The following is a 22,790-nucleotide window of genomic DNA, read 5'->3' on the forward strand; positions in this document are numbered from 1 at the left end:
TGACTAAGCTATTGATCTTGTTAACTTCTTTGTGTTGGATTGTACTTTTTCTATTCACAAAAACAAATTACTCAATAATTTGTCTAGATTTGTCTTCATTGTCGAGATCTCCCCTCACAAACTCATTGAACATAATTACAATACATTTCTTAAGAATTATGATCATATTTTTCTTTAAAGAAATCAAGCAAAAAAATTAATTGAGAAATAAGGATAAAGTAATGATAAATCATTTTGCACAAAATAACTGTAGCAGAACTTATGATCAGAGAACGTCAAATACCAAGTAACTGATCTCGTTATTCAATAACACAATGGCTTATTACTGTTCATCAATTGTCTTAAAGAGAAAAACAAAAACTGATGACCTTCACCATCTAGTTCTAAGTGTAAACATCTAATCTACATGTTTATAAACCATTATAGAACATAGAAATGGTACACAGGAAGTCCACTAAAGCATACAATAAGAAAAATAATGCAATTAAGACCATTGATTCTTTTTTATTATTATAATTCACACTGTCTAAAATAGTAAACAAGTATTAATAAATCTGAAAAAAAAAAACAAGTCACAAATCAATCAATGATGTACAAAATCCTTACTAGATTCTTTTTTTCTTTTTTTTTTTTACTATGACAAATGATTCCCATTTTGCATTAGCCAAACTACTGCTGAGCACATTCGTTTGCCATGGTTTTCTCAGAGTTAACATGAGTGGGTTGTTGGTACTTTTTCTTCTTTTCAGACCTCCGGTTCTCCTCCTCTTCACTGCTATGAGTTTGGTCCTCTTTTCTGCTATTGGAGTCACTTACAGGAGACCTACAGGCAAAATATTCAGTTTGTGGTGGTTCATTGAACAGATCTTAAGTAAAATTCAATGTCATAGAACAACATCTTTAACTTAACATTTTTACTATTTACTACTGCCACAGGAGTAATACTTTGAAACTAAGAATTTTGATCTTAGTAGCTGGGTTCCCATCCAAATGTCATGCAAATCATTACAAAGCTCGCCAAAAAAAAAAAAAAAAAAAAAGCCAATATCGCATTGGCACATCCGGTCTTCAAAGACAACAGACTGACACCGAGTTGCGGAACATGTCACCGTGTTGTGACACCAGTCCAGTAGTGACTGACAGATTAAGCACCTGACAGAACACCTATCCTGACGTAATTGTGACACAAAATCTTAAATAAATAGCCTAAATTTTTAATATTTTAAATATCAATTAAACGCATTAACGTCAATTATATTTTTTCAAACGTGTTATTTGTGTCAAGTCTGTATTTGATTGGTATGTGCAACTGTATGTTTTGTAATACCAGTGCTACTTTATGTTGTTTATCTCGCAAAGTCACAAACTGTCCATTAAACAAGATCTCAAGGGATTAAATGTTAAAATAAGTTCCTTTGAACAGGCAGTGGTAGAGTAGGAAATGGTCGAGGCATGGATGTTCTCTTAAGACCCCGGAAGAGGAAGATGACAGACTATACATTTGACACTGCAGCAGAAGGGAGAAGGGTTGGCATGCAGAGGTTGGCACTAACCTGGGCACATCAGGAATGCAGACTGGGGGATCCTCACAGATTCGGACAGACTTGCTCTCACGGGGTATGACAGGGTTGGGTTCCGTGGATTGCACAGATTGCAACGGTATCACAACTGGTTTCTCAATGCAATTACTCAGTTTTTTTCCCTCTGTATTTTCACTCTTGCTCGGCTCAATATCCATGGAGTCAGTATTCTCATTGCTAGTTGCTGACTTTTCCTCTGGAACTGCTACAGGAAACTTCTCTCGGCGCCGTTTCTGTACTTGGGCTTTGTTCACCTCTGAATAGATAACAATGTATTTATGACCCGTATATAACGGCAACACAAATGAATTATTATTATAACAGTTACCAACTAAAATGCCCAACCACTTTTGCAGGGAAATTATTTTTCCCATATGGATTTTTAAAAAGTCTTATATTGCACCTAAAATCAAATAAGGTGAAGAACTTTTCATTTCTAAAGTATTTGGGTTTATTTATTATACAAAGCCCTTTTGGTTGATTTTTCGAGAATTACTACATATATACAACTTACATATAAATTACTACATATATATATATATAACATATATACACACACATATATATATATATATATATATCATGAAAAATATTGTTACCGTGAAATAATGATGGGGTCATACCGCCCACCCCTACTATACAGTATTTATTCAATTAACAACCTTGTAGCTCACAGTAGGTCAGTCTTTAAAGCTTTTAATGTTATTGTTAAAAATCCCCTATGTTCCCCCATGGGTATACAAAATGAAAGGGATTTTTACTTTCCGAACCTGACTGTTGCACTAAACTGGCTCATGTAGAAAACTAGGGCTCAGAGAAGTAAAAAAAAAAAAATTACCATTAGGTGTGTATTTCATCTTTAGTTCTTCAAGCCTGACTTGGAGCCTCATATTGTCACCGTGTCTTTGTTTCAGCGCTTGCTCTGTCCCATAGAGTTTCCTCTCCAACTCCAACACTCTCTGACTTTCAGAGAGAGCTTTCATTCTTGCCATGGATAACTCATCTTTTAGTTTCTCTGCATCCTTCCTATACACAAAAATGTCATAATTGCATTTAAAAAAAAGTACTAAAGCATCACCACCAGTTCATAAAATTAATAAGAGAACACTTACTTTGAATTTGAAAGTTGCATTTTTAATAGGTCTGTGTAATAAGTCTCATCCATAAGCTCGCCTTCTTTAGACGGGACATGGAGATGTTGGTCTGTTGCAGTCGTCTGTTGGTGGCAGAGTTGTTAGACATATTTCTCAAACTGTAATGTTTAATTTAAATGCTGGATGTATATGGTAAGCTTACCTTCTCTTTCTCCAGTTCTCTTACTTTCATCATCAGGCTTTCTATCTCATTGTTCTTGTCAGATAACATGAACTGCAATCGTTCAAGCTGGGCTGGGTCAGCCCTGCTGCTCTGCAGTTGCATAAGAGTAGCTATCTGCATCTAAAACAGCAGACACAAGGAAAAAATATTGAGGAAAACTCTAAATAAAATGTTAAGCATTTTTCAAAAAACACTATTTACCTTCATGCGGTGCATGTGTTGTTTGATGAGAGCATGCTGCTTTTGTAGAGACTCATGCTGTCTTTTCATACTGTTCAGCTGCCGCTCCATCTCGGCTCTCTTGTCCTCTACCTGTGCAAACCCAAATGTTTTGTCACAGTGAAAAATAAATAAAAAAATAAGTGAAACTATCATAACTATTTCATTATTATGATGCAATGACCCATTTTAACTAATTGATTAGGTTTAATACCTTATTTTTAAATGGTATTGCATTGATATAAAATGTTATTTAGTTGCTCTCTAAATTAAGCCTTAGGCATAATAAAAGTTATAAAGAAAGTAGTACAAGTAATTCTCAATAATGTACCTCAGAAAACAAGGAATTGCCCTTGCTGTTTGGATCTTGCGCCTGCTGCAACACCTGTTCCAGCTGGATCTGAAGGTCTTGGTTGGTTACACGAGCTTTCTACATGGAATAGAAAAAATAAATAAATAAATTTAGCTTAGCCATCACAGGAATAAATTAAATTTTAAAATATATTTAAATAGTAAAAATACATTTTAAATTGTAATAATATTTTGCAATATAACTGTTTTTATTGTATTTTGGATCAAATAGATGCTGTTTGGTGAGCCATAATCTACTTTTTTTAAAATCCCAAACTTTTGAAAGGTAGTGTAAATACATGTTTTATAAACAGGTGTACTTGAAAATGTTAATTGACATGCCTCCAAAGCATTATAGCAGGACACAGACTCTTTCTCTCTCTCTTCCTTCTCTTCTGTGAGTCTCTCCAGTTGCCTCTGTAGGGTAGTGTTAGCCAAACGTAGCTGCTCTTCTTTGTATTGTGCCTCCTGAAGCCCCTGCTCCAAAGACCCCTGCAAGACAAGATCACACTTCAACACCAAAGTCACACTGACATTGCTTATTTCTAAGAAACATTCTATGAATACTCCTGCATTAAAAAAAAAGATTGGAAAGTACTCTACCATTGCTGATTCCATATCCATCTTCTGCACTTGCAGCTCCAGTAACTCTGAGGACATTGTTTCATGTGCACGTTCTGTAAGGACACGTAGTTCTTCGGTTTTGCTGCTTAGTGCTTCAGACTGTTGATCCAGCTTGTGTCTCATCTGCTTCTCAGCAAGTTGAGCCTCCTCTAAATCTGTCTTCATTTTCTCCACCTACAAGGGCATTTTATCAGCACCACAGATGAGATAATTTAGAAAATTATGCTTAAACCTAGTGTGTAATTTCTTTGCTACTAGTTGCATCACCAACTGCAAAAAAATAATTTATTTTCAGATAGGTTTCTTGAACACTTCCCCCATCTTCCAATTGTCAAAAATCATTTAAACATGAATATGGGGGGAAACCTACCACTTTTGAACAGAAAAAGCATATAAGCTGACCTTATTCTTTAAGTCACTGAGCTCAAGGGCATGATTCCTCTCCAGCAGAGTTTTTTGCTGCTCCATTTGATGTTTCTTTTGGTTTTTGACAAGATCAAATTCTGATCGCAGACTCTCCAACATGCGGGCCTTTAACTCAACCTCCCTTTGCAAAGAGTATTTCTCTTGTTCCAGGGCCTGCAATTACAGAATACTGTGAAAATTTAAAAAAAAAATTTACATTTAAGAAACCATTTACTGATCAACTGGACTGCCAATCATCATATTGTGAAAATCAAATGGTCAATCAATATCGAGTTAGTACCTCAATGACACTGGACATCTCGATTTGCTGTTCCTCCAATTTGTTGTGCAGTTCCATTTTTTCATACAAAAGTTGAAGTCCATACTGTCCAGCCTTCTGAAGAGCCTCTTCTCTTTCCTGCAACTTCTGCTGCAACACTTTAATCTCATCCTCTAGATCTGACATCTGAAATGAGTGGAGTGGATGAGTCGTCATTAATATAACAGATTGTGTAGACATTTATCTCTTACACACACTACATGTTTCCATGTTTTATCTGAACTTTCTATAGACATGATGTTATATTGAAAACTGTATATTCGATCCCCTAAACCTAACGTCATTTATCACTGAAAACTTTCAAAAACATCACTTAAGATTTATTATCTGTTTTCCTCAGGGAATCCAAACAAAATGTCCCCACAATTTTCCCCATAACGTAAGTTACTGCGTCAGTAACGTCGCAAGCAATACACAACATTGACTAAGTCATAACGTTCAGGAGAAGAAAAAAAAGAAAGAAAAAAAAACACAAGGGTGAGCAAATGACACAGATGGACTCTGATGTTTTGGGTCAAAACTAACGTAACCGTTATACATTTAAGTTAACGTTACGTTAACTGCATGCAAGTTAACTGCATGCGTTAACTGACTTATGCAAACGCCCATCAAAAACATCGCGTGGTATTCATAAGAAGTCTGTTTTCTTTGTGCCACATATCTTTGACACCCACAGAACAACATTTATGTCTAAGTGTGTTTACCTTTAGATTTAAAGGGTAGTTGGTGATGCCAATATTATATCTGAACAACGACCTGTCCCAGCTGCTCCTACTCGGGAACTTTCAAACGGCAAGTTTGAATTCTACAGCAGTCGTCAATCACGTATCGCGAGAAAACGCGAGGTTTCCAATCCTGAACAAAGCGTCGTCCTCTTGTCTCTCTAGTGTCACTCAGTGGGCGAAATGGGCATACTGGTTTGATTTAGATCAGTGGTTCCCAAAGTTTTTAACTACAAAGGGTCAAAAATACAACTATATTATATATATTTAAAATAAATAAGAATAATAAAATACACATTCTCAACCTTTCAATGTAAAACATATACAAACAATTCATAAAAACACCAAAATGCTTTAATTGTATGGATTTTCCCTTATTTTTGCCCCCCTCTTCATATTTTTGACCTTAGAAATGTAAGCCTGTGAGTTCAGTGTCAATAGGCCATTGTGTTTAACTGACTGCAGTGAGCAGCATAAAATCCACAGAAAATTAAGTATTCTCTTTTTAAGCAAAGCTTCAATAAAAGGTAACGTACAAAACTTTTATGCTGGTTTTTAAATAATGATTGGATAATAAACTCTGACTACAGTAAACGAAACTACAAAATATGTACTCAAATTCAAATATGTGAGGTCAGTAATATTTTTCATGAAAGAAAATCAAGCTAACTAACTATGGCAAATATACAGTATGTATATACAAAAATATATATATATATATAGCCTATATATAGCCTATATATATATATATATATATATATATATATATATATATATATATATATATATATATATATATATATATATATATATATATATATATATATCACACATTCAAAAAGAGTAAGAAGATTATTTTTACTTCAGGAAGTGTGAGTGTGGAGGAAGTTACACAATCAACATTTATTGGGTTCCTGAGGAGCTTGTCAACAGTTTCAGATTCCTTGTCTTTCGGGTTCTGAGATGGCAGACAACATGGCCATTTTTACGGCCTGCAATCCTACATCTCGGGTGACTTGAACACAAGTGTTAAGCAGATTATCCAAGACGAATGTAAATGATTAAATTAATTTTAACCAATTTGTGTTTTAAGTTATACCAAGTGTAAATGGGACTCTCATGAGTCAGCTATACTTCTTGTATTATTGGATATAGGCGTAAGAAATTAAACACATTTACTAATTTCTATGCAATAGTGTCCAAGGTATCACTGTTTGAAGGACAATATCCTATAGCACACAACCGAAAAGATGTCTGTCCCGCCCCCGACAGCAACTTATTGCACCTCTAAAGCCGGGGACAATAAATAAATCAACAGATGAAACTCTAAACTCAATCATATCACAGAAGGTCTTAAGGTCAATTCAAAATATGCAGCCAAAACTGCTTGAAACTGTATCTCACACTTAGATGATGGATGAGTTTTGCATATTAAAAGGTGAGAAAACTCCACCCATGACGATTAAGTGTCACCAAATATCTGTAAAGTGCTGGCTCCAGACACCTCATCTGTTATGCAGATCACGACCATCAGTTCTTATTGCTCATGCTGAGTAATCTGTCACCTGGCCAGCTGTCCTTTGTGGTGGAAATTCACCAATAGAATTAAAGTCAGACCACTCCATGGTAAACATTTTGTCTGAAACCACGAAACATATGAAGAGTTCAGATGCAAAAGCCTCTAAATGCCATTTGAAATTTTCTTCTAAAATGACAATTTTTATCAAGCTTGTATATTTAAGTTCAGTAATTTCACTTAAATGACAATTAATAGGTAATCTTCATTGCCATTTAAGTGAAATTACTGAACTTAAATATACAAGCTTGATAAAAATGGTCATTTTAGAAGAAAATTTCAAATGGCACTTAGAGGCTTTTGTATCTGAACCCTTCATATAGTCTTACAACCGAAACATATCTCAGAAAGCAACAAAATGAGCTAAGCAATACAGATTATTTATTCAGGAAAATCACACAGCGTTGTTAGGAGAAATTTCTTTTACATCATGTCATTATCATAAGGCCTCCTACTTCCATATTTGTGCATTTTTTCCGGTGTATCTTCACACCCATAACATGCACATCTGATATAATACTATTTTTTAATTGGAAACATTTTATCTGACTCCTAGACTCTCTCCGTGACCTTGACGAGGCATTGTTCACAAGTTTCTTCTCACAGCATTTGTAGATTAACTTGAAACTTCAGGGAGAGAAGGAGAGAAAGAGAGAAAGAGAGAGAGAGAGAGAGAGAGAGAGAGAGAGAGAGAGAGAGAGAGTAAAAAAGCCATAGGCCTATATCTCAGTTTGTGACAGGCGAAGGGGGGTGCTGCTAAAAAAAAGTATATTTCATGATTGAAAGTAACTTGTGTAAGATTTACTAAACGAATCATGTATAAGTAATGATATTGATTGAATACAAAGAAGACACTTTGGTTTTGCAAGCGTATGCTTTTTGTGTGTGTGTATGCGCGCATACATGCTTATTGTGCATGCCTAGCAGCTTTAAGCTAAAGAGAATATGAATAATGTTAAGAAATGCATTGAATTTGGGTTTGTTAAACTAATATAACCATTCAATAAAACAATCCATAAATCACTGTCTTACAAATAAACTTGCAAACATTGACTAATTATTCAGATGATATGGGTGTTAGTATACAGAAAAAAAAAAAAAAAACAGTCCGTGGGCAAAAAAATGCTATAAAAACACAAATCAAATGCCCTAATTGGGTGACTTTGATTACCAAAAACCAGGACTCTCGGCCCAGCAAACAGATACTCAAATGATACTCCAAGTTTACTCAAAGATGCCTTATTAATTTCAAAACATTTAAAGTAGGCTATGCCTCCTCTGTATGGATAGGAAATGGACACAAATTCAGATGCTTCTCAGAGGTTACTCAATGTTTTATTATGAGTTTCAAAAATAATGAATGAAATAATGATAGAAATAATGTCTCTTCTTTATTAGAAAAATAAATATATAAATTATAAATAACTATAAGATTGTTTGCCCGTCTGTATTTTGCTGTAGAGCTGATCTTTCCCAGCAGTTTTTTGAAAACCAGGACATATTCATCTTTTAGGCTAATAAAAAACAGCCAGGACGGCCAGGGCAGGACGTGAAAACAGGAAATGTCCTGTTGGTCACCCTACCTAATGGTCAAATTCATAGTGATTCTATCTGTCTTTTATTTTATAGCCTACATGTTTCATAATTTTAATAATTTGATTGTATTTGATTTGTAAGTGCTGTCTGTCAACAGTCAACACCTATCTTTATTTGCTTTCTCAGAGATGAATATTGTTGAATGTGAAGCTAACAGAGCTGTTCAGGTTGTAGTTATAAGAGAATTAGATTTTAGACATGGGTTACATAAAAAAAAAATTGTAGCCTATTGGTTTTTAAAATGTAAAATTTGGAATTAGAAGTAAAACATTAGGCTATTTAAAGAGGCTTTCACATGTTGTTCTTTGACTTTTATACAAATTGCTTGTGTATTTGAAAAGTTCAGATGCAAAAGCCTCTAAATGCCATTTGAAATTTTCTTCTTTAATGATGATTTTTATCAAACTTGTATATTTAAGTTCAGTAATTTCACTTAAATAACAATTAATAGGTAATTATCATTGCCATTTAAGTGAAATCACTGAACTTAAATATACAAGTTTGATAAAAATCATCATTAAAGAAGAAAATTTCAAATGGCATTTAGAGGCTTTTGCATCTGAACTCTTCATTTTGTATTATTTTAACTTTTATAGGCTATGTTTAGAATAAAATGCTATTTAAATTTCACCACCTTCCAGATTCACCAAAGCCCGCCTTTTTTCAGCGGGGAGGCGTGTCTTGCTGCAGGAGAGAACATTGCGTCATGACGACAGTCGTTTTAAAAAAGGCCCTTTCCTTTTTGAACAGTCGACACGGCGGTCTAACAGCGAGAAATGTCAGGAATGGAGCAGCTTTGCAAACTTTTCGTTGGCGGTCTGAACGTCCAAACAACAAATGATGGCCTCCGCGCTCATTTTGAACAGTACGGGGCACTCACGGACTGCGTGGTGGTCCAAAACGATCAACTTCAGCGGTCCCGTTGTTTCGGCTTCGTAACTTACTCCTCAGCAGAGGAGGCCGATGCAGCAATGGCCGCTAGGCCACATGTTGTAGACGGTAAAAACGTGGAGCTGAAGAGAGCCGTGGCTCGGGAAGACGCGGGAAAGCCCGAAGCTCTTGCAAAAGTCAAGAAAATATTCGTCGGGGGCCTAAAAGAGAACATCGAAGAGAACGACCTCACCGATTATTTCTCGCAGTTCGGCATGATCGAGAAAGCCGAAGTCATCACTGACAAAGACACCGGCAAGAAGCGCGGGTTCGGCTTTGTTCACTTCGAAGATAACGACTCTGCCGATAAGGCCGTCGTGCTCAAGTTCCACATGATCAACGGAAACAAAGTGGAAGTAAAGAAGGCGCTGACGAAACAAGAGATCCAGGCCGCCGGTGGAGCTCGGGGCGGCAGGGGGAGAGGAGGAGGAAGAGGAATGGGGCGGAATCAAAATGGCTTCGGCGGCGGGAGAGGAGGATACGGCAGCTACGGTGGTGGCTATGGCGGAGGCTACGGCAGCAGTGATGGCGGCTACGGCGGTGGCTATGGAAGCGGAGGCTACGGAGGAGGTTACGGGGCTGGATATGGAGGAGGCTACAGCGATCAAATGGGAGGCTATGGCGGTGGTAACGGCTACAGTGACTTTGGCGGCGGATACGGCCAACAGTCCTCCGGCTACGGGCCCATGAAGAGTGGAAGCACGTACGCCGGAAGGAGTGGAGCCCCGTACCCTCGTGGTGGTGGCGGCGGTGGTGGTCCTGGTTACGGCAGGGGTGGCTACGGTGGCTACTAAAGCAGGTTGGGAAAAGACTCGGAAAGCTGTCCCCCTAGGTTCTCTCGGTTTCCACATTGGGCTCATTCCCGGCCATGCAAGAGATGGCGGACACTGTGAAAGCATACCTTAAAGACCTCAGTTCTTAACAGGTAGGAAGAAGATCTCTTCCCAGAAACCTGACTTGCTCGACCAGCTTTAGTTGTAGGACATGTTCTATCATATATATATCTCATTTATTTCCCACGTTGTAGGACATGGAGCAAGTTGGCCCTGGTTTTCTTTTCCTTTTATTATTATTTTTTTTAACTAATGCGATTTGTTCGTAACCCATTCGTTTTTAAATTCATTTTTTTTTCAACACTGGCGATATGTTGTCAATGCATTCTCAGTAGACCTGTTTTCTATATAAATTGTTGCTTAGCAGTGTCATGGGGGATTAACGCATGCAGTTTTGAGTTTTTGTTCGTCTTTGTAAAACCCACCACGATTTTTTTCCAAACTAGTTTATCATGATGGGATAGAGTAGACTACGTTGTTTCTCTTATTTTGTAAACTAAATCATAAACGCACTCATTGAGTTCAGTTCAACGCTGTATGAGCATAATTACTTCCAACATTCTCTTGTGTATTGTATATTATGTCTTCAGATCAATCCAGTATTGTTAAACCTTGATATGCAAATGTATGTTACTTTTTAAATAAAAGTTTCACAGCTTAATTATCCCTTTCCAGACGGCGTTTTGGCTGATAGACTTTAATGGGTTTTCACCACACCTGAGATAATCATATTAAAGCATATATGCATTGCTTTCTATTTGACAACTTACGACTGCCCCACATTCAGTGATTTACAAGTATATATATATATATAGTGTTTATGGTTTATTTACTCTTGATTCCCACATATAGGTGTTCTTTCAGTTATTCCAGTACTTCAAAATAGCTGTATAGCAGTTTGTTTGCACAGGGAACCTGTTCAGTACCTGGGTTCGATTGTGATAGGACTGAAATATCTCATTAGGATATCATCCTGCGATCTAGGTATGTAATCAACCTGTCTTCACTACGTGTTGGTCAAGTATTTAAATTTGTCATACATGGACTATTTATTCCATAAGTTGTTTTATTAGCCTCAATCCATATGTCAAATGGACTTTACAAGAACTGGTGCGATGGAATTTGGGTCTGTAACGCCGCGGCTTATTAGGGCCTTGACCTTTTTTCTTTTTTTTTCTCTCTCTCTCTTAACTTTCTAACTCTTTTTGTTACATTTTCTAATGTGTTCTCTTCTTCCTCCCCAGGTGACCCCAGATGCTGGACTCTGCCCACATCAACTGTGGCCATGGAGTTCGGTTTATCTGCATTATCCACTGAGTTTTATTTTAATGAAGGACTGGTGAAATCTCTTTTTTAAAAAATCTGTTAAGTATTTTTGTATGCTTTATAATAAAAAACTTTGAAATGATCACGTCGTTTTGTGTGTGTGTGTGTGTGTGTACCGGTATTATTGTGTGGTTTGGAATTAGATTAATTCTAATGAGGGAGTCTGTAGGGATGGAGAATATTGAGGAGTAATTAGAGATGGATTTGTGCATATGTGCCTTGCAAACAGATGGCCCAATAGAGTAATCAGGAGAAATTGAATTATCTCTTAAATTTGGGATGTGTAAAATATGCAAAAAGCTCTTTTTACAGCAGCAATTAGTTGAGTGCTTGTGCATTGTGGTGTTGATGCATGCACTGACTGCAGTTTAGAATTATTCATACATGGTGGAACGAGGTCATTTTTGTATGGACTTTTTGCACTGTGTTAATACAAGTGTAGTTTACTTGCAAATACATGGTGAAAGAGTAATAAATCTTAGTATTTTATTAATTTGATTGTTTGTCAAAGCAGAACATGCACAAATCAAGTTTACCTATAGCAGATCCATCATGTTGTATCTGATGTCAAATCTCCCTCCTTCATATGATGTGCTTGGTTAATATTGGATTAATTTGTTAATTTTGAGTTTGACTACTTCCTACATTAGAATTACTGAAACTCGCTTGCAAAATGTTATTGGTACAGTAGTTTCGCTCAAGATCAGTATGAACTGCAATCATAATCGTTGGCCATGAGCCTAAAAATTGATTATAGTATTTAAAAACAGGCTAAACTAAGACATGATTTTAAAAAGGTTAAAGGATTTTAAAGTTAATAGTGTGTGTATAAAAGTTTTGTCATATTGCATAATTGGTTTTGCATGATTTCATAATGTATGTAAATTCATGGGGTGCATTTTCTTTTTGTGATGGCCATATGGATTTAAGTTAATTTAAAAAAAAATCAATTTATATATAAAAATATATAATCACATTCCTTGAAATCTATACTATATATTAAATGTCTGTGGCCTGAAAGTCATACTTTTTGAAATTCTTTTATCAGGACCATGTGAATCCTGGATTCAGAATTGAACTACAATTTTGGTTACACTTATCAACTTAATGTTTCCAAATTCAAGGTTTCTAAACTCAAAAGTAATGTGTTCAAAATTGGCATTGATCCTTTTAATTACAGCTCACGGTGCAACATGTTAATTAATAGAACGGGGTTGGTTTAAGTGATTTACTTTGTAGCCAATCAGAAACAACTACGCATGTGTTGACGCGTACAAAGGGAAACGCCTCTACAACGCATTTCAAAAGCATTGACTTCTTTCTTCCGTTGCATGTGATCTCCGTCAGTTGTACGTCCATTGCAAGAAAATGACTAACCAGCTTTGTAAACTATTTGTTGGCGGCCTGAACGTCCAAACAACCGACGAAGGCTTGCGAGCACATTTTGAACAATATGGACAGCTGACCGACTGCGTGGTGGTGATGAACCAGCCACTGCAACGCTCCCGCTGCTTCGGCTTCGTAACGTACTCGAGCGTTGAGGAAGCAGACGCCGCCATGGCTGCTAGGCCTCATGTCGTGGATGGCAACAACGTGGATCTGAAACGCGCGGTGGCCCGGGAAGACGCTGGTAGACCAGAGGCGCTAGCCAAGGTCAAGAAAATATTTGTCGGGGGATTGAAAGACGACATCGAGGATGAACACCTCCAAGATTATTTCTCCCAGTTCGGTGCTATCGAGAAAGCTCAGGTCATCACCGACAAAGACACTGGGAAAAAGCGAGGCTTCGGCTTTGTTTACTTTGAAGACAACGATTCTGCCGATAAAGCCGTCGTGATGAAGTTCCACAGCATCATCGGACACAAAGTGGAGGTGAAGAAGGCGCTCACCAAGCAGGAGATGCAAGCTACCGGCGGTCGCGGCGGAAGGGGAGGCCGAGGAATGGGCCGGGGAAGCGGGTATGGCGGCGGAAGAGGTGGTTACTATGGCGACTACGGCTATCAGAACGGCGGATACGGTACCGAAACCAGCTACGAAAGCCAAAGTGCTTACGGGGGAGGCTACGGTGACCAGATGAGCAGCGGATACGGCAACGGGAATGGCTACAGTGACTTCGGCGAGGGTTATGGACAGCAGGCTTCTGGCTACGGTGCCATGAAAGCAGGCGGCTACTTTTCCGGCAGGAGCAGTGGGCCGTACCCACGCGGCGGCGGTGGTGGAGGAGGTGGTGGTGGATATGGAAGAGGTGGCTATGGTGGATATTAGAAGCACTAATGTGACTCTAAGCTGTACGTCTTTTTTTTTATTTTTACGTAAACTGTGTGGACACTGGACTATTTGTTTGGTATTGGGTTTAAATTTGAGAATTGCTCTGTGCCATTACCAGTACCAGCAGACACGCGTTGTTCCTTTGTTTAGGTTTAAGTGGTCCTGTTTACCCAAGTCAAGCCTGTATAACACCATGTAGGCTTCTGTATGATCTGTTCTAGGTTTATTGCCTGTCCATCGGTAAAGATGAAACTCAGGGGTAATGAAATTTTAAGCAGCTCACTTTAATTTACATGACCTCTTTTCTTTTGGTTTTTAAGTGTGATTTAAGTTTTAAAGCCATTACACCGTTCCTATTGTACAACCTTTTTTTAAAAGTATATTTAATTTGATCCAAATGGCCATATAAGCCTTTTAACCATTAAAAAAACTTTTTCATAAACTTTGTTTGGTTTTGACTCGTTCTTGACTCAAACTACTGTTTCAAATGTGACCGTAATGTAATTCTTTTAAGTTTTTGTTGTCTTTATGAGCGACTGGGCAAACATGCCTTAAAATATTTTTAAAGGCCATCTCTTAAGACTTAATTTTATTTATCTAGTCGGAACACATTGCATTCAAAACAATTTTCAAACTTTTTTTTTTTGTACCTTCATTTAATGTAACTACTACAGTTTACAAGTTTGGGGCCTTCACAATTTGTATATAATACCTATTTTTAGTGACCAAAATAGACAGAATTAATTTATAAAAACATCAACTCTATTTCAGACTCAAATGATTTTGAAAAAAAAAAGTGTATTGCAGTTTGAATCCCAACATTGATAAATGAAACAAGTCAGCATATTCACATTTCTTCAGGATTATGTCTAATGGATGCTGGATCCTCAGGGTTTCTATCACCTGAATAAGTTTTTTTATTTAAAGTAAATTAGAACATTTATTTTAAACTAAATCACAATACTATGTTTTGATTTTTGTTTTGATACTATGATTTTGAAACTGACATTTGGGTTGTGGATATCCATGTTGCTACTTTTAATAGTCAAACATTATCACATTAATACCAAGTATTATCAATTACAATGTGTATCACATTGATACAACAAACCAAGAAAACGCTTCTCGTTACAAAATGCTGGATAGAATAGTCAAAAAACGTAGCGTTTTTTATTGTTTGGATAGGAACAATCTTCTGAAGTGGCACGTTGGAATATGAACACTTGATTAGCGCAATGTTACTAGCTCCTCTGAGGACGTCGGGTGGATGGCTATGGTTCTGTCAAAGTCTGCTTTAGTAGCCCCCATGTTAACAGCCACAGCAAAACCCTGAAGCATCTCATCACAGCCAAAACCCTGCATATGGAGGCCAACCACCTAAAAAAGAAGAGGCTCAGAAGTGACTTAATGAAAATGACTCATTGTAGCAGCAAAATACAACTAAATAATGATCCTTCTTGATATTTCATACTCATTTATGATTGATGGACTGATCACACCCTCACCTTTTCCTCTTTGCCAGCACACACCAACTTCATGATGCACTGACTCTTTCGAGTGGTGATGGCGTAATACATGGGGGTGAAAGAAGTGGTATAAGCTTTCACATTGTCCTTTCCCCAGGTCTTGATTGCTTCGTCTAAAAAACATGACATTATTAAATAATCCATTAAATAATATTAACAGATACAGCTTCTGATTTAAATACTGTATTATTAAAGTACCCCTATTAAGCTATTTTAAAGGTTCCTAATGTTGTTTTGGAGGTCTCCTATAATAGATTTACATGTATTAAAGGTAAAAAAACACTTTATTTTTCTCATAATATACATTGAATATCACCTAATTTCTCAAGAAGTCTAAAAACAGTTTGTTCAAAGTCTCAGTCTCTCTAAACCCCACGGTTCCGAGAGCCTACTCTGCTCTGATTGGTCAGATGGCTGAGTCTGTTGTGATTGGTCTACCGCTCACAACGCATGTTGGAAAACGAAACCAAACTTTTCCAAGCCTCAGCTAAAAAAACTACAATGTTTGAAGGCATTTGATGTTGTTCGAGGGCAGCCAATGAAGAACCATAGGCTGGCATTATGCAAATTTGTTTGTTTCGTAGGTGTGTAACAGACAATAACTTTATTTTTCATGCACCTTGATCTTTAAAAATTTGCAGACCTTTTACATTCCCCAACAGCTATATTACAAACTGCATGAAATGTAATATCCCAAAAAGCATAATAGGGGCATTTTAAATGTTGAAATTAACATAAACTAAGATTAATAAAAGCTTTAGATTTTTATTGTTAGGGAATATTAACTAATGCAGTTACCTAATGTTAACAAATTAAACCTTTTTGTAAAGTGTTATCAATAAAATAAATATTAGATGAAACCCGTAAACTTGAAAGAAAAAAAGGGTAAGATTAGAAAATGACAAAAGCACAATAGAATTACTAAGAAATGAAAACATACATAAATGAAAAAAATATATACAAACAAAAGATAATTCAAAATGCTAAGTTTTATAATAGTATATAAATAAGATTAAAATCTCAAGATACTATTAGAAAGGATTATTTGTACATCAGCTCACCTTCAGTTAGTCCTACAGTGCCGATTGGTGGGTGGCTGAACACAACAGTAGGGATATTATTATAATCGACTTTGGAGTCTGCTTTGCCCTCAAATAGTCGGTGAGCAAGCTTTCTGCCAGCAGCAATAGCAACTATCCACACAAACAAGAGAAACAACAGCTTATTAGTATGCACTGAATATACATTCCCAATGGATGCTAAAGAATTAGGGGATGCAATGTAACCCCACACATACAAAACACCCGGAAGATTTTAATACATGTAGGAGGAAATTCTATTTAAAGATGTGATCCTGAAACCATTACCAGGTGTAAGAAGAGCTCTCCCACAAACATCCCCAACTGCATAGACGCCTGGACGAGTGGTGTTCTGGAACTCATCCACCATGATGTGTCCCTTTTCATCAAGCTTCACACCCTGAAAAACAATACACCCTGTTATTCATATTTTATCAAGTTATACAGTGTGAAGATAACGCCTATAATACCATCTATCTATTGTGGCTAATAGGGTTTAAAGGAATCCTCTGGGTTCATTTGAACTTTATCGACAGCATCTCTGACATGTACAGCTTTGTATTTTTGTTTAAGCATATTTTTTTTTTCTGTTGAAAAGAGGTAATATTGTTACACATTAATCATTTAATTCCTGTGAACAGAACTTTTATCACACTAGTCTCATGTTAACATGCATTATGTTTAAATTCAGAATGCAAACGAAGTTTGAACCGACATTGTGCTATATATATATATATATATACACACACACACACACACACACACACACACACTGTGGCGTAAATCCAAGTGAAATGGATAATTGAAAAAGAGAAAGAAAATGGAGTGGGATTTCTATCTACAGAAATCTAGGATTCGTCACCAGAGACCAGTCTGTTGTTTCACCAGAAGATTGAGTCATAACATTTTGATGAAGAATTACGAGGTAACAAAAGAAAAAAGAAAAAGAAATATGCATGAAGCAAGAATCATTGATAACAATAAGATCAATGAAATGCATTTAGAAAATAGATAAGGTAAAATTCCATTTCATACCAACTTCAAGTGTTGTGGCTATACTTTCAAAATAATATATATTCTAAAAGTTTACCCGAGTGCAATGCCATTCCCCATAGGGTTCCATTGTAAGCTCTTTTGTGCTTTTAGTGGTTTGTAACTTTTTAATGCCATTATAAAGTGATTTTTTTTCATCTCCCAGAATAAAAATCATGCCACAGAGTTTTCTCAGAAATGTATTATTATTATACTAATAATACTTTACCAATCAATAACATTTATACTTAAACTAAAAGAAATAGTAATAATATCAACCAAATTAAAATAGATTATTACTATTTGACTGAGGTTGAGGCCAGCGGTACTGGGTTCCCTGCCAATAGCCCAGAGCAGACAGTCCACCTCATGGATGGTGTCCAACTTCTCCTCTGCATCCTTGAAATCAGGGTCTTTTGTCACAAGCGTAACAGTGAGGCCATTGTCAGTCTTCTGCACTGACTTCACCTGTAAACAAAGTCAGAATATTATACAATATAATATATTGACATAAGATATAGTTTGGGGGAAAATCATAACTAAACAAACTGATACATCAGTCTGGAAAGCCAGCTACATATTACCTTACCTAATACTACTCAGTACTAGTTACCTGAGTATTTTTCCGTAAATCAATACCATGATTTTGCAATTCTTTTGTGCAATTTGAGCTTATCAAGGCATCGAAGTTCCTCAGCACCTTGAAACAAAAGAACGCAGCCATTGCTTACTTTGGAATTTAAATTACAGCAGCATTTATCCAGGTGACAATAAATAGGGCTCTTACCCCTCCTTGTCGGATGATGATGGACGTTTTGGACCCCAGAGTGGAAAGGATACCAGCCATCTCCACAGCAATATATCCAGCCCCAACTATGACACTACGTCTAGATGGATACAGTGATCGGTTATTTTACGATGAGCTAAGAAAACACAATAATACAAGTATGTATCAGTTATCACAAGTCTCACTTACTTAGGGCAAGATTCAAGTTCAAAGAATCCATCACTGGTAATGCCTAAACCAGCTCCTGCAATAACATTGAAATATACAAAATGCAGATTTCAAAAAAGCGACAAAAATAAGTTAAATCACTTTAAAGGATAGTTCACCCAAAAATAAAACTTTTGTCATCACTTACTCACCCTCACCAAGTTTTTCAAAACCTGTATGAATTTATTTCTTCTGCTGAATACAAAAGAGAAGATATTTTGAAGAATGTTGGCAATCAAACAGTTGACATTAACCATTGACTTCCATAGTCAGAAAACAATAAGATGGAAGTCAACTGTCTGGTTATCAACTTTCTTTAAAACATCTTCATGTGCTCAACAGAAGAAAGAAACTCATACATACATGTATGGAACAACATGAGGTTGAGCAAGTGACAAAAGACAACATTTACATTTTTGGCTGAACTATCCCTTTAATGGCAAGTGTATTGGTATTGAGAAGAAAAGCAGAAGGAAGTATATTTTTCATAATGAACAAACATAAGCCCACCTGGTACATCATCCTCACTGACAGTGGACGGGTGACCGCCAGTGGAGATTAAGATATGGGTGGCTGTGTATTTCTTTCCATTGACTTCAACGGTAGGTTCAGGGTCATCTGTGAACCTTGCATAGCCATGAATGGACTCAATTTTGGCCTATGAACAACCACAAACAACATATCAGTCACATCAATACCAATTCTAAATGATTAAAGAGGCCATATCACGCATTTTCATGACGCTAAATATATATAAAAAAAATATATATAATTTTTCACCCTGTCTATGAAGCTTAAACTGTACTATTTTGCCGTCATACCTTTAAAGGACAAGTTTGGACAAACACACTCCTAACCACTTGGTAAGTTTAACGTCTTTGTAAACTAAAAGTTTAATGCTTTTTATCAACGATTGTTCCAGTGCACCTATGCAACCATTGTGGATGGGTGCAACCACAGAAACCGAAAATTCTTGGGACAGCAGCATGTTCATTAGAAACTATCTTAAATCGGGGCTTTAAGTGTAAAATACCGAACTTGCCTTTACATTTCTATGTAAAGCTTTCATAGTACAAGCAAGAACATTTAATTCTCCATGATATGAAAAGCATGTTAAATTTGGTTTAAAAAAAAAATACAGATTTTGTCTTTAATCCTCCACAAATCATTTAATTTGTAATTTGCTGACTGGAAAGTAACATAATGCAGCCTACCTTTTCAAGGTTGCTCAGGTAAATCTGATTCAGGCGACTAACGTAAGCATCCCTTTTGCGTTTAATGAGTCTGAAAATACACACACCCAAAGAAGTGACATTTATTCGTTTAAATATTAATTTATCTTTCATATCACTAGAAATCCTGATAGCTGAACTCTCTACAGCATAACACACCTCTAGTCAAACAAAATTCCTTCATCTCTTTTGTCAGACAAGATTACCCAAATCTGTACTGACTTTACCACAAAAGGGAAGCAAAACAAAAACTGAAAGCTGTAACGAATCAGAGCGAGTAGGAACTTGGCTATCCTCAACCATCGCAAGAGTAAAAGATCCTTTTTGTGACAAGAATAAGCTTACTTCTGTTCTTACAGAAAGAATATCCTCCAGTCTATACGGCAAGTCATCATTACATGTAGCCTATCCCTTAAAACTAGTGTCTTTAATTACAGATGTTCCTAGTAATTCTTTTTTTAATTTCTATTAACTAGTGTAACTTTTTAAAATTACGCTAAACAAATATAGCTAGATTAAGTACCACCAACAGTTTAAATACATACTAGTTCATAGAAATGAACGGCAATTTTTGTTACCAAAAACAATATTACTTACTAGTTACTTAACTTTTGTGATTGTGACAACAAAAGAATAATTACTATTATGTTATGAGCAGGGCTCAAAATTAACATGGCAACCCTTCAAATGAACCACGGCAGGTAAACTCACCAGCCAATTTGGCAGGTTATGACATAAATTATGTCCTCCAACTAGGAGTCTTCCGTTATTAGCAAAACAATGAATAAAGAGGGTCGCACACTGGAATGCCATATCAAATAGTAAATGCATAGTTTTATATGAGTGCATGCACACTGGCGGCACTACTTAACATCTGTCAGCAACACCTAACTATGACAGTGGAGGATGTACAAAATCCTGCCACGACAATCAATTGATTACAATTTCGATACCACAGCAAAAACAGCCTAACTGTTAGGCCTATAGTTCAAGCATTTTTGACGACAAGCAAGTCTTCAGTTATAAAATAAGAACAAATAAATAAATTACAAGCAACAGCTAAAAAAAATAAAAATAAATAAATACAACATAAAGATACAAATTAATTTTGTTAGATTAATATTAATGACCCAGAAAATACAATTGAACACAAAAATAAAATAGTTAAATATATATATATATATATATATATATATATATATATATATATATATATATATTGTTTTGTTTTAAGAATGGGTTGCCATAATACTATATACTCAACATTCTATAAAAAAATAAAAGCAACCCAGAAGAAAACCCCCAAGAAAGTATCTAACTTACTGCCAGCTGAAATGTGCTTTTGCTCCCTCAAATCCATAGTCTTCATGATCATGGAGATACTCTGCATGAGTGGATGTATTCCACATAACCTGGAAGCAAGCAAAAGGACACAATTTAGTTCTGCTTGCATCAGGCAATCAATTAAGTGTAATGATACGAGTCAAAATATATACCTTTTTAGGAACACAACCAACATTCACCTGCAGTAGAAGAAAAGTCAATAATATCAGCAGACAAAAAAATGCATAGGTGCTGGACCTAAACCATCACACAAAAAAGAGCAGGATCTGGATTCTTCCCAAACACCTCTCTGTTCATGTGACGAACCCAGCGACCAATTACTGAAAATAACTCTAAAGAACACATCTATATGACACTAGGGGAAATGTGGTGTTGCAGGAGCAGGAAGGTCTGTACTCACGCAGGTACCTCCGAGTTTGTGACTTTCGATGACGGCTGCGGTGGCACCGAGTTCAGCCGCCCGCCGCGCACCGGCCAGCCCTCCGGACCCTCCGCCAATCACCAGAAAATCAAAGCGCGTGACGGATTCAGAGGCCATGCTTCGACTGATGAGTCTACGAGAAGACAACAGCGATCGTCCAAGAGTAAGAAAAGACGCTCGTAATCGAGCCAACGGGCTTAATATCTCCATAAGCAGGAAGCCAACACCCCGATGTAGTAGTTGAACTAATGGGAGGGACGTAGAAGCCAATGCTTAGTCATTGTGAATCGACACAATAGTGTGTAAATCCTAGAAGCAAGTCTGGACAATAGTCATAGTTAACGTTACTGCTTATTAACGTTACTGTCCTTCACTGTCAATACCGTGTGCTCAATTTACTTTCAACTCACTTTTAAATACGACAGATTTATTTATCTGGTTTATTTGAGAAGGGGAAATATTTCGTATTTAATCAAAATGACATGAGAATTCACCCCACTAAACAAACAAACTCACCGATGAAGTGCAGCCGTTACACATGTAGTTGTAGTAGCGGAAACCCGTTTGGAGTATATTGTAAACATTATATGTAACAAAGTGTCGTTGCTTAGATGTGCTGAGTTATAAACTCTTTAGTTGCCTTTGCTGACCATTTTCGTATTTATATAGTTTTAACGGAATGCGTCGATGTAAACTGTGAAGTCAGAATGACGCCGAGATAAACTGAGCATGCGCGTTTCAAAAGGCAGGTCCAGTGTACAGAAGCGCATGACAACAACGGCGCTATAGATTATTACGTTATTACACTGGAATGAAGGCAGTTGGAAATTAATATCGTTTGCGGTCATATCGCTCAAAAGTTTGGAATCACTATACTTTTATTTTCGAATACTTTTATTTAGCAAAGACGCATTCAAAGTATCTAAAGCACAGAAAGCCAAGGTGACAATGAGTTACACAGCACGTTAAAATATTCTTGATTGAAAGAATCCCTTAAAAAATTAAGAAAAATTATAAGAAATGTTTCTTGAGCACCAAATCAACATATAAGAATGATTTATGAGACACCGAATTC

The 22,790-nt window shown here is 36.6% G+C and overlaps 4 protein-coding genes across 5 annotated transcripts; 2 read left to right on the forward strand and 2 right to left on the reverse strand.

Annotated features, from left to right (window-relative positions):
• Nucleotides 1-488: 488 nt before the first annotated feature.
• On the reverse strand, nucleotides 489-5,685 carry spdl1 (spindle apparatus coiled-coil protein 1). The gene is made up of 12 exons (XM_039655211.2): nucleotides 5,541-5,685; nucleotides 4,798-4,962; nucleotides 4,494-4,670; nucleotides 4,071-4,265; nucleotides 3,810-3,959; nucleotides 3,448-3,546; nucleotides 3,099-3,209; nucleotides 2,877-3,017; nucleotides 2,693-2,796; nucleotides 2,419-2,606; nucleotides 1,554-1,836; nucleotides 489-823 (listed from the first exon to the last, which is right to left on the reverse strand). Exons 2-12 carry the CDS (start codon nucleotides 4,960-4,962, stop codon nucleotides 670-672), a joined length of 1,767 nt encoding a protein of 588 aa, XP_039511145.2. The 5' UTR covers nucleotides 5,541-5,685; the 3' UTR covers nucleotides 489-669.
• A 3,762-nt stretch (nucleotides 5,686-9,447) lies between these two features.
• Nucleotides 9,448-11,154, forward strand: hnrnpa0b (heterogeneous nuclear ribonucleoprotein A0b). Its single transcript, XM_089134927.1, has one exon. It carries the CDS (start codon nucleotides 9,507-9,509, stop codon nucleotides 10,452-10,454), a length of 948 nt encoding a protein of 315 aa, XP_088991053.1. The 5' UTR covers nucleotides 9,448-9,506; the 3' UTR covers nucleotides 10,455-11,154.
• A 1,967-nt stretch (nucleotides 11,155-13,121) lies between these two features.
• Nucleotides 13,122-14,529, forward strand: hnrnpa0l (heterogeneous nuclear ribonucleoprotein A0, like). The gene has a single exon (XM_039655227.2). It carries the CDS (start codon nucleotides 13,188-13,190, stop codon nucleotides 14,082-14,084), a length of 897 nt encoding a protein of 298 aa, XP_039511161.2. The 5' UTR covers nucleotides 13,122-13,187; the 3' UTR covers nucleotides 14,085-14,529.
• Nucleotides 14,530-15,226: 697 nt separating this feature from the next.
• On the reverse strand, nucleotides 15,227-22,428 carry gsr (glutathione reductase). 2 transcript variants are annotated; one of them, XM_039655203.2, is made up of 14 exons: nucleotides 22,232-22,428; nucleotides 21,695-21,848; nucleotides 21,447-21,473; nucleotides 21,274-21,362; nucleotides 19,933-20,002; nucleotides 19,229-19,376; nucleotides 18,701-18,755; nucleotides 18,512-18,611; nucleotides 18,338-18,424; nucleotides 18,025-18,192; nucleotides 16,981-17,092; nucleotides 16,675-16,806; nucleotides 15,593-15,726; nucleotides 15,227-15,464 (listed from the first exon to the last, which is right to left on the reverse strand). In XM_039655203.2, exons 1-14 carry the CDS (start codon nucleotides 22,297-22,299, stop codon nucleotides 15,315-15,317), a joined length of 1,494 nt encoding a protein of 497 aa, XP_039511137.2. In that variant the 5' UTR covers nucleotides 22,300-22,428; the 3' UTR covers nucleotides 15,227-15,314. The 2 variants fall into 2 exon arrangements, with proteins under 2 accessions (XP_039511137.2, XP_039511136.2); XM_039655202.2 differs by having other exon boundaries at nucleotides 21,695-21,960; nucleotides 22,232-22,417.
• Nucleotides 22,429-22,790: the final 362 nt, after the last annotated feature.

Source organism: Pimephales promelas, chromosome 9 (assembly GCF_988280905.1).
Source record: "Pimephales promelas chromosome 9, fPimPro1.hap1.1, whole genome shotgun sequence".
In the NCBI taxonomy this organism is placed as follows: Eukaryota; Metazoa; Chordata; class Actinopteri; order Cypriniformes; family Leuciscidae; genus Pimephales; species Pimephales promelas.

What these genes read in the sequence shown, in the direction of transcription:
- spdl1 (XM_039655211.2), bottom strand. Translation starts at nt 4,962, where the DNA reads ATGTCAGATCTAGAGGATGAGATTAAAGTGTTGCAGCAGAAGTTGCAG. An exon ending in GATGAAATACACACCTAATG is followed by an intron (nt 1,837 to 2,418) that starts GTAATTTTTTTT and finishes TTATCTATTCAG; the next exon opens with AGGTGAACAAAGCCCAAGTA. An exon ending in TGCATTCCTGATGTGCCCAG is followed by an intron (nt 824 to 1,553) that starts GTTAGTGCCAAC and finishes TTTTGCCTGTAG; the next exon opens with GTCTCCTGTAAGTGACTCCA.
- hnrnpa0b (XM_089134927.1), top strand. Translation starts at nt 9,507, where the DNA reads ATGTCAGGAATGGAGCAGCTTTGCAAACTTTTCGTTGGCGGTCTGAAC.
- hnrnpa0l (XM_039655227.2), top strand. Translation starts at nt 13,188, where the DNA reads ATGACTAACCAGCTTTGTAAACTATTTGTTGGCGGCCTGAACGTCCAA.
- gsr (XM_039655202.2), bottom strand. Translation starts at nt 21,925, where the DNA reads ATGGAGATATTAAGCCCGTTGGCTCGATTACGAGCGTCTTTTCTTACT. An exon ending in ACAAACTCGGAGGTACCTGC is followed by an intron (nt 21,474 to 21,694) that starts GTGAGTACAGAC and finishes CTTCTACTGCAG; the next exon opens with GTGAATGTTGGTTGTGTTCC. An exon ending in AAAGCACATTTCAGCTGGCA is followed by an intron (nt 20,003 to 21,273) that starts GTAAGTTAGATA and finishes GTGTATTTTCAG; the next exon opens with ACTCATTAAACGCAAAAGGG.